Source organism: Condylura cristata, unplaced genomic scaffold (assembly GCF_000260355.1).
Source record: "Condylura cristata isolate star-nosed mole 26May11 unplaced genomic scaffold, ConCri1.0 scaffold00020, whole genome shotgun sequence".
NCBI classification, from domain to species: domain Eukaryota; kingdom Metazoa; phylum Chordata; class Mammalia; order Eulipotyphla; family Talpidae; genus Condylura; species Condylura cristata.
In genome coordinates this window covers 3,965,000-3,976,420 of record NW_004567121.1, presented here as the reverse complement: position 1 = coordinate 3,976,420, position 11,421 = coordinate 3,965,000, and the positions used below count along the sequence as shown (strand labels likewise).

The 11,421-nt window shown below is 33.9% G+C and overlaps 1 protein-coding gene across 9 annotated transcripts in view; it reads left to right on the top strand.

Annotated features, from left to right (window-relative positions):
* The window catches only part of TSGA10 (testis specific, 10), a 76,650-nt gene that overhangs the window by 51,239 nt on the left and 13,990 nt on the right, over nt 1-11,421 (top strand). For all 9 annotated transcript variants that reach the window (XM_012727477.1, XM_012727482.1, XM_004686154.2 and 6 more), the window contains 5 exons: nt 653-838; nt 4,157-4,366; nt 6,520-6,722; nt 9,187-9,291; nt 9,756-9,905. In XM_012727477.1, the coding sequence (XP_012582931.1) occupies nt 653-838; nt 4,157-4,366; nt 6,520-6,722; nt 9,187-9,291; nt 9,756-9,905 (854 nt within the window). The remainder of the gene's footprint in view (nt 1-652; nt 839-4,156; nt 4,367-6,519; nt 6,723-9,186; nt 9,292-9,755; nt 9,906-11,421) is intronic.

Here is an 11,421-nt window from a genome sequence, read left to right as displayed (position 1 = left end):
GCCATGTGGTCACCTCCGGGGCAGGCGGGAGTCGAACTCATGCGGAAGCAGCTTTAGATTCTCAGTGCTGTGCTTTAACCCGCTGCGCCACCAGGGAGGGCCAAGTTGTAAGACAATTTTAAGAAAATGACAAGATAGTAACTTCAGAAAGAGAGTAAAGATATGAGTAAAATTCATTTTATGAATATTATATTATGTACCTCCCAAGTACATATTATGAAAACCACTGTTGGTTTTAGTACAGTAATGGAAAAAAACACCTCTGATTCTTCTGGCATATTTGGAAAATCTGAACTTTGACATCTTTATAATTTGTTGACAGATTTTGCAGACCTTTTACATTAGTCAAGGCACAAATGGACCACACGGTGGCGATATTAGCTGAGTTTCAACCAGTCCCATAATAAAATAGTCACATTTCTGAGAATTTAAATTTCACTTAAAAGACTCAGGCGCTACATCCTGGTCCCACTCACTTTTTTTCAACTAAAGGATGACCGATTTTCTAAATTAAGAATATAGGTAGGATTCCTCAAGATTGTTGTAAATGTTCCTTGTGGGAAGTAAATTCCCAATGACGTGACAAATAAATTACATTCTATGTTAGACATTTTACAGCTTTTAAAGTAATACCTGAGGGTTTGCCTTTTAGGAATCTGAAAACCGACAGATGATGGAACAACTCCGGAAAGCCAATGAAGATGCTGAAAATTGGGAAAATAAAGCCCGCCAAGCAGAAGCAGATAATAATACCCTCAAACTGGAACTTATTACTTCTGAGGCAGAGAATAACAGATTAAAAGAAAAAGTAGATGCCCTCAATAGAGAGGTTGAACAAGTAAGTTTGGGGAAATATGTAGACAGATATAGATAGTTAATCCTGCATTATATTTAAAAGTTTTGCTTAACTTTCCATAAACTAAATCTATAAATAAGCACTTAAATTATTTAAATATATACTGAAGTTTAGCCTGCTAACTATTCTCTTTATAGCTTCTCCAGTCTCCTCTAACCTTTTACCTACCCTACCATTAGAATAATCTTTAGATTGATTGGTTAGTTGATTGATTGATTTGACTGATTGTAGAAGAGCTGGAATATAGGCCAGAAGAGTTGGGGGAGGGTGAAAGCATTCAACAGAAACAGAGTGGGGAGCAGAACAGGTAGATTTAGATCTTTAATCCACTTGATTTGATTTTATGTGTAGTTTGAAATAGAACTGTAATTTAATACAAAATATTACATTATCCATTCCTCAACGAATTAATAAGTCTACTTTGTTATAGCAATAAGTTACTATACATTTTACCCCATTGATCTATTTATCTATATGCTTGCTGATAATAGGCTCTTGGAATTTATATATATGTTTTTTCCTTATTGGAGTAACATTGGTTTACAACACTGTCTATGACTTTGGACAACCTACAGAATGGGAAACAAAAAAAAACACCTCACATTCTGAGGAGGGGCTAATCTCTAATTTACAAAGTTCTTATACAATCCAATAACAAAAACAAACCACACAATCAAAAAATGAGCAAATGGGCAAAGGACCTAAATAGATACTTTACTGGAAAAGACATTCAGATGGCCTGCAGACATGTGAAAAATTGTTCAGCATCACTTATTATAAGGGAAATGCAAATCAAAACCACACTTACATATCACATAACCCCTGTGAAAATGACCCATATAAAAAGGAAAAAAAATCAACAAATATTGATGAGGTTGTAGTAAAAAAAAAAGGAACTCTTATTCACTGTTGATGCAACTTTTGCAGAAAACAGTATGGAGAATTATTAAAATAAAAATGGCAATTCCATGTGATCTGACAATGCCACTATTAAGCATTTATCCAAATAATAAGAAAACAATACAAAAATATTTATCTATGCTTAGCCATGTAACTATTTATTTACCTGTTGATGGACATAGTCTCCTTGGGCTGCCATAACAAAATAACACATACTGGATGGTTTAAACAATGGAAATTTATTTTTTTACAGTTCTTAAGGGTAGAAGTCCAGAATCAAGGTGCTTGCCAGTTTAGTTTCTTCTTCACATTCTCCACAGTTCATACAGAGTTGTCTTATTGCTATGTCTCAGAACACCTTTCTTCTGTACATGTACTTTCCTATTGTAGCTTTTATTATAGGGATACCAGTCATAATGAATTGGGACCCCATATTTATGACCTCATTTAACCTTAATTGCCTCTTTAAAAATGACACTCCAAATACAGTTACTTTAGAGGTTAGGGTTTCAACATAGGAATTTTGAAGGGACTCAGTTCTATACATAACAGATTGCCTGTAGTTTTTGGACAGTGTGAATAAAATTGCTGTGAACATTGTGTGTAAATCTTTGTATGCACCTAAGTTTTGATTTTTTTCTTGTATTAATGACTCACAATAGAACTGCTGGATCATATAAGTGTGCTTAACTTTGCAAGAAAGTGCCAACTGGTTGTACTTTCATGTGCATTTTATTAGGTTTTTAGTTGTTCTAAATCTTTTCCAACATATGACGTTCTTAACAGATATGTAGGGTTATCACCTTGTAGTGTATTTGCATTTTCTTCATGACTAATGATATTGAGCAGTTGTACACATTTTATTGATCACTAATAATTTTCTTTTGTGAAGTATATGTTGGAATGTGTAGCCCATTTTTTTCATTAGATTGTCTTTTTTTTTTAAAGATTTATTTATTTATACATACAGAACTGGGGTACAGGCCAGAGGTTCAGGGTGGTGAGAGGATTCACCAGAGACAGAGTGGGGAGCAGAACAGGCAGATCAATGAAGTACGCTGCTGAGGAGAGCAGTGGGCGGGTCAAGAGAGGTCTGCCACACCATGTGGATCACCCCCCCCGGGCAGGCAGGAGTCGAACTCATGCTGCAGTGGCTTTAGTCTCTTAGTGCTGTGCTTTAACCCGCTGTGCCACCAGGGAGGGCCAGATTGTCTTCTTTTAAAAAAAAAAAAAAGATTTATTTATGCACACAGAACTAGGTATAGGCCAGAGCTGCAGGGGGGTGAGAGAGACAGAGTGGGGAGCAGAACAGGCAGATCAACGAAGTACACTGCTGAGGGGAGCTGCGGGCAAGACAGGAGAGGTCTGCTGCACCATGTGGGTCACCTCTGGTGTAGGGGATTGAACTTGCACTGAAATGTCTGTGGCTAGCTTGCAGTGTTGCATCCTAACCTGTTGTGCCAGGTAGGGTCTAGACTGTCTTATTATTAAGTTGTAAGAATATTTCTGAACACTTTCGATGTCCCTTTGTCATATATATGTATTATGAACAATTTCTCCCAGTCACTGACTTGTCCTTTTAATTTCTTAATGAAGTTTTCTTAAAAAGAGTTTTAATTTTTGATAAAGTACACTTTATCAGTTTTCTTTTGTAATTTGTACTAATTTCTTTTGTAATTTTTTTCTAATAATTTTTTGCATATTACAGGGTACTTATAACTTTTTTTTTGAGGAATCTTATACTTTTGTACCTTATATTCAGATCTGTGATACATTTTGAATTAATGTTTATATATGACTTAAGATAAGGGACAAGATTAATTTTTTTTCCCACATGAAATTATCCAGAATCACTTGATTAACCTTTCACCATTGTGTTATGTAAGAGCTTTTGGCAAAACTCAAATGATCACATTTAGATCATTTTCTGTTCTGTCCTCCGTATCACACTGTCTTAGTTAATATAGCTTTATACTAAATCTTAAAATGAGTTATTATGAGGCCTTCAAATGTGTACTTTCTTAAAATATTTGTCTTTTAAAAAACCAACAATATTTATATTATAGACAACTTGAAAGGGTGGCAAAGATGGAACATAGATAAAGCATGTGTATATCTCAACTGGTTTTAGATCTAAGACGTTTAAGCAGGAAAAGTTGTTTTTTAAATATACTAAAAAGTGACCATTTGACCAGCTTACACTTAGATATTATTTATAGAAATCTGAAGCCTAAATTCCTCTTTCCCTGAGTATTTTGCACCCATTACCACCTATACCATTTAAAGTACCTTATAATCTAAGTGTACCATCACTAAAATATTTGCCTTACTATTTTTTCCATATTGTGTTTTTTTGTTTGTTTTAAAAAATATGTATCGATAATAATTTTGTCCTTGCAGCACTTAAATGCAGAAAGGTCTTACAAGTCCCAGATTTCTACTTTACATAAGTCTCTTGTTAAGATGGAAGAGGAGCTTCAGAAAGTTCAGTTTGAAAAAGTGTCTGCCCTTGCAGATTTGTCTTCAACACGGGAACTTTGTATTAAACTTGACTCAAGCAAAGAACTTCTTAATCGACAGCTGGTTGCTAAAGATCAAGAAATAGAAATGGTATGTAATATGTTTTTAAATGATTCTTTTAATGTTACCATGACTATAAAATCACTAAAATTTTGTAAAAAGCAAAATTTTTATGAACTATTGCATCAAGCCATGTCTTTCAATTTTAGATTTTATTTTTAAAGTCCAAGGGAGTAATTTATAACTGCTGTGTTCCAAACAATTCAGGAAGGTAACAGAAGCTCTTCCTTTCAGTATGTAATTTGCATTTATCTTTAGCTAGAAGAATTATAAAATATACTGACATAACAGTAAGCCAGGAACCACAAAGTTGACATTTATCCAACTAAATTATAACTTTAATGATACTCTTTTAAGCTGGATTTATTTACTAATTGACTGGGTTGTTTTCAACTGTAATTCAGTTGATTGTATCTACCATGTGCCTAAAGTTATACTTGCCATTTGAATATAAAGCTCAAAAGATTCAGGCCCCTGCCATCAAAACCTTCCAGTGTTGCCATACAAATAATTTTGGATGTATTTTATTCTACTTAGAAATACTCAAAGTTTTAGAGATAATTTGTATTCCTTCCAAGGGTGTCAGGGAACAGTTTACAATGATACTACTGAGCTCAGAAAGGATGGGACATCCAATTTTAGTAGGAACAACAGTTAGGCAACGGTATAGATGCATAAATGGAATTCTTGAGTAAATAGTAAACTGCAATGACCAGTACAGCATGTATGGGAAAAGTTACTGGAAATGTGCCTGGAGCTCAAATACTAAAGAAATATGTAAACAGGTTTCATGGTGTGCTTGAGATAATAACACTTTTGATCATGTTTATATTTCTGTTATTACCAAATCCTATTTTTACATTCTAGTTTACTATTTGTTTTATAGTTTAGTTTACTATTTGTTAGGAGTATATAATGCATTTGAGAATTTTGTGGCTAGAAGATTTCTATAAAAGTCAACTGTCAATATTTTAATAACAAATGTTACATGCCCAAATCCTCACTGTTCCTTAAATTATTTTTTTCAGCTAGAACTTTTCCATTGTTATTTTAATTTTTCTTTTACTTAAATTAGTTATTTTTCAATTGAAGTAACATTGGTTTACAATATAGTATATGATTGCAAGGTATAGGGTCTACCCTTCAGGTTGTTACTATATGTACCTACCACCAAAGCACAGGTAGTCCTTAACCTTAGTCCACTGTGCTCCCTCACCACTTTATTCTTTCTCTTCCCCTTCCACTCTGGTAATTTCAGTTCTACAGTCAGATTTCTAGGGTTTGTTAAAGTCGGCAAGAACTTTTTTAATGAAAGTTATACCTCATCATAGATACTTACTGGTTGTAAAAGCTCAAATAGTATGTCCTTAATTTTTTCTTTAAAGGCATTTTTACTTAATATTTTCAAATGGGGAAGTCATATGTGTTGCTGTAACAACTGAAACAATACAGATGAAATACCAGAAAATATCCCATTGCTTATAAAAATAATACTGTGCCATTACCAGATAAGCTATAGTCCAGTAATCTTTCTGTTTTTAAAATCACTGCCTTCAGTAGTAGAATTGCATTTTAAGTTGCTACTTTCAATATTTTAAGACCATTTAATTCATTTATTTATTTAATAATTAACATTAATGTAATTAATATTTTTATTATTTTGGGTGTTACACAGTTTGTGGTTTTTCTTTTATTGTGTTAAAATGTACATAGTGTAATCTTTACTATCTTAACATTTTTAATGTCCATTTCAATTGTATTAAATATATTCACATAGTTGTATAGCAATTACCACTAATCCAACTCTTTTCCTCTTGAAATCTCAATAGTTATATCTGGTTTTCCTCCTGTGAATAAATATTTGGCTTATAGAACATCTTCTAGACTCACCTAATTCAGAACAAAGCAGTAGTCTCAGATAACACCATGTCAATTTTGTAGAAATATGAAAAGGGGAATGGAAATTGTTTACAGCTCTGGATTAATGAGTCTTGAATGATTTTTTTTTTATCTGATCAGAGAGGTGGGTAAAATGATACTTTGTGTGTGTGTTTGATAAGAGCAAAATTCTTAATTAAAAAGGTTTGCCAGTTTATAACATAATACAGATATTTAATGAATCTCTGATAGTATCAGTTGAATGAATAGGAATAAGTATAGGTTACCTTCCTATTTTTATACAGATGGAGAATGAGTTAGATTCTGCTCGTTCTGAAATAGAACTCCTCAGGAGTCAGATGACAAATGAGAGAATCTCCATGCAGAATCTAGAAGCTTTGCTGGTGGCCAATCGAGACAAAGAATATCAGTCTCAGATAGCCCTTCAAGAAAAAGAATCTGAAATTCAGCTTCTTAAAGAACACCTTTGTTTGGCAGAAAATAAAATGTGAGTTGGTCAGCAATAAAATATTAAGTCCTATTTCCTTAATTTTTGGCATTTTATAGATTGGGAGGGGTTTTTTTAAAAAAATATTTATTTATTTATTCATACAGAACTGGGGTACAGGCCAGAGTTGTGGAGGGTGAGAGGATTCACCAGGGACAGAGTGGGGTGCAGAACAGGCAGATCAATTGCTGAGGGGAGCAGCGGGTGGGTCAGGAGAGGTCTTCCACGCCATGTGGATCTCCTCAGGGGCAGGCAGGGATCGAACTCATGCGAAAGTGGCTTAAGCTTCTTAGTGCAGTGCTTTAACACGCTGCGCCACCAGGGAGGGCCCAGATTGGGAGGGTTTTAAAGATCAAATTTAGAAAATTTAGTGTCCATAATTTGCCATTGCTTAAACCATTATTTGCCTGAGAGTGTTTATTTCTATTATGTGTTTATCTAAATTTAAGTTTAACCATCTCTTGGTTTTTTCCAACAGAACCTTGAGTATAATAGAAAGCTGGTCTGTAAACTTAAGGCTCCCTGAGGTTGTGGGGAGGGTAGACAGCAATGTGTAGAGGGAGCCTAATGGACTATGGTAGAAGACTGTGGGTATCTTGATGGTGAAAGTGGCTGGTGACATACATCTGGGAGAGGTGTGATATTATACCCTTGAATCAATACCAAAAAATTGTATTACCACAATAAAATAAAATTTTGAAAAGTAGGAAAAATAAATGAAATAATGTCTTTAGGAAATATTATAACCAGATTAGGGGGAAAATCAAGCTCTTCTGAAATCATAAGAATTTTTCTATGTATGGATCCATCTGCTATTGCTACCATTTGGCACATATTATTTCTTAATGTACCTATAAATTTATACTGGGTACACAAAAGAACTTCTGCATTATAGAAGACCTACCCAGAGCATTGGGTTTTGTTTGTTTGTTTGCTTGTTTGTTTTTAATTCTCTAATATTGTTAACACAAGATCTCTGGCAGAAGTGTTAGAAATTTGGTTGTTTATCACAAAATTAATTAGGGACACTTAACTTCTGTTTTTTTTTAAATTTATTTATTTATAAAAAATGTACAAATAAAAATATACAAGTTTCTTTACGGCATTTAACATTATTTATGTTGAGATAACATTGTTTTACAGTGTTTTACTGTATGCCATACAGAAGCATAGGATAACACCTCCTCAGCTGTTTGTCACCACATCACACCCACAGCCAATCCCATTATCTGTCCCCTCCAAAATACTTTTTCATCCAACTGATTTGAAAACGAGATCTGGGGAGAATGGAAATCATGGCCTTGGTTCCTAGCTATTCATAGGTGTTTCTGTCTAAGAAAAGACTGCAGAATCAGGGCCAGATCTTTTAGAAACTCTGCAGGTTTTGGCAGTAATGGCTGAGTCTTCTTAATCACTGCAAATGTGCTTTGGTTATACCTTCAACTGGTTCTGCAGGATCATCTGATAAATGGAAATCTGCCTTAGTGAAGTATATGAAGTGTGCCAAAACTCCTACCTTAAAAGGGTATATTCTGTTTTAGATCAGCTATTAAGTACTATCATGTAGAACTGGGGAACATAATACATTTTTGTAATCTTAGTCTCTAAAATTAGATTTCTATAGTGTGTATGTAATCCTGAAAGCAAACAGACAGACTGTTCTGCAAATAGTATTCATCTCTGTCATTATCTTCTTGATGGTAATGAAGAATTTAGTCCTAAGAGAATTTTGTTAAATTGAAAAGCTATTTTCTTTTATAAATACATCTGTTTAGTTCACTAACTCTTGCATCAACTCAGTATTGTTTGCATTATAGTCAAAGGAGTGTTGCCTATATCATGAACACAATCGTGAAAGTCTGACTTTTTCATTACCCAAAATTCTTCAGTATCTGTAGATTTTGCACCATAAATACATGTGTGTTTAACACTGTAAATTACAATTTAAATTTCCTAAAGCTTCAAATGAAGAGATTTTGTTTTAACACTGTGTATATTAAACTTCATTATAAGCCTATATAAAGTTCTTAGTTGATAATATATATATTATCAACTATAATATAAAATAGAACATATTAATTGTGGTGCTAATTATTCTAGTGTTATTTCATCATACTACTATGCACCTAATACCTAGATGTACTTTTATAAAAATGATTTGCAATAAATAGTATAGATATATAGTAGTACCACCCCATCTAATGATAGGGAAACTGACAGAAAAGGTTTAACTAATTAAATGGGATTGGGACAGTATGGGCTTTTCAGCTAGGGTACTTTGCACATTTACTACATCTAAAATTGGCACATTTTGCATATAGTAATATGTCTATTTACAAATATGTCTGATGTTTATTTGACTTGGGCCCTGCTGAGAGACCATTGCTAACATGGTTTAATGTCTTCTAGTCATCCTAGCTATATTTTAAGTTTAATCACCTGTCACTCACATTTTCTTTCACAGGGCCATCCAGAGTAGAGATGTTGCCCAGTTCAGAAATGTTGTAACACAACTGGAGGCTGATTTAGATATTACTAAAAGACAACTTGGAACAGAGCGCTTTGAAAGGCAAGTTAGTTGGTCTCTATGTAGTGTTCAGCCTGGAAACTATTGTATATTAGATAACAACAGATTCTGCTTATTTTTTTTTAAATATTTATTTTATTTGTGCATGCAGAACTGGGGTACAGACCAGAGGTGCAGGGGCGATGAGAGGCTTCACCAGAGACAGAGTGGGGAGCAGAACAGGCAGATCGTCGAAGGACACTGCTGAGGGGAGTAGTGGGTGGGTCAGGATAGGTGACAGCACCGTGTGGGTCACTTCTGGGGCAGGCAGGGATTGAACTCATGTGGAAGTGGCTTTAGCTTCTTAGTGCTGTGCTTTAACCCGCTGCGCCACCAGTAAGGGCCCAGATTTTGCTTATTTTATGATAGATTTTAATGTATGAATTGAGCTATAGTTTTATAACAGTATTAATAATATTAATATTCAACTGCAAACGAAGTTTTAAAATCTCACTGTTTTGCTTTAGGGAGAGGGCTGTGCAAGAGCTTCGCCGCCAGAATTACTCAAGTAATGCTTATCATTTGAGTTCTACAATAAAACAAAATACAAAATGTCACTCACCAGAACGTGCTCACCATCGATCTCCTGACCGAGGCTTAGATCGATCATTAGAAGAGTAAGTGGTTTAAGGATCCACCCTTTTGGGGGTCGTATAGCAGTATGTATAATGACTATTTGAGTGAGTTGGGAAATACAATAATAGTCTGTCATTAATAGTGTTACTTTAACCATAATTACTTCCCTGGAGCATGTATCTTATATAGTATTATAATAGTTAATCAATACTTTGTTTATAAAAGTACATGAAAAAATTATTTTATACCATATAACATACATGCTGTAGGAAAGTAAAAAGTTAAATTTTTCCAGGAAAATATTTCAGATATATTTATACATTTCACAAATTTTGTTTGGAAATAGTTTCAAACTTTAAAGAAACCAATACAGTGAACATCACTATACATTTAACCCATTTGCTTTATAGGTGTTTGAGACAACACATGTGCTTTTTAAAATTTATTTACAAGTCACTTACATAGCTATCTATATAACCTTCACATCTCCATATGTGCACAATCTACACTCACCTTTCACCAAAGCTCCATGTCAGTGTCCTGTCCCCTTTCTTAACCTCTGTTCTCTCTTGTACCCAGTATGTTTTTCACAGATTCTAAGGATTGTTTTTACTGTGTTTTGTCAGTAATGTATTCTTTGGTTGTTTATATTCCACAAATAAGTGAAAGTTTTCAGTCTCTGTCTTTCACTTTCTGATTTCATTTAGTATACTCACCTCAAGATCCATCCATTTTGGTCCAAAGGGCACTGTTTCATCCTTTTCATATCTGAGTAGTTTTTACTGAGTATATATTCCACAATTTCTTTATCCAGTTATCTGTCACCAGGCATTAGTTTGGTTCTACAACTTGACTTTTGTGGATAATGTGCTATGAACATAGGCTTATATAAGTCTTTTCATGTTAAAGTTTTCTTACTATTTGAATAATACCTACGAGTGCTGCTGGATCATGTGGTATTTCTATTTTTAATTTTTAAAGGTATTTCCATACCTTTTTCCATAGAAGCGATACCAAATTATATTCTCACCAACAGTGGTTTCAGGTCTTATATGCAAGTATATAATCATTTTATATTAATTCTTATATATGTAGTTAAGTAAGTTTCATTTTTTACATGTGATTGTCCATGTTTCCCCATGTCATTTGTTAAAGAGGTTTTCCTTTCTCTAGGTTGGAGTCATGGCTCTCTTGTCAAAGATTAACTGTCCATCTTAGTGTGTATTTCTTGGTGCTCTATTCAATTCCCTTGATCTATGTTTCTGTATTTATTCCAAACACCATACTGTTTTGCTGTGTAGTATAGTTTGAAGTCAGAGAGTGTGACACCTCCACTTTTCTTTTCTCTCAGGATTGCTTTGGTTATTTTGTGGTTCCATACAAATTTTATAATTGTTTATTCTATTTACTTGAAAAAAAGTCATTGTGATTTTATTACCATTGTATTGAGCCAGTAAATTGCATTAACTAACATGGCCATTTTAACAGTGTTTATTCTTCTAATCCTGGGACATGAGCTATCTTTCCATTTTTGTGTGTTTTCTTTTATTTCCTTTA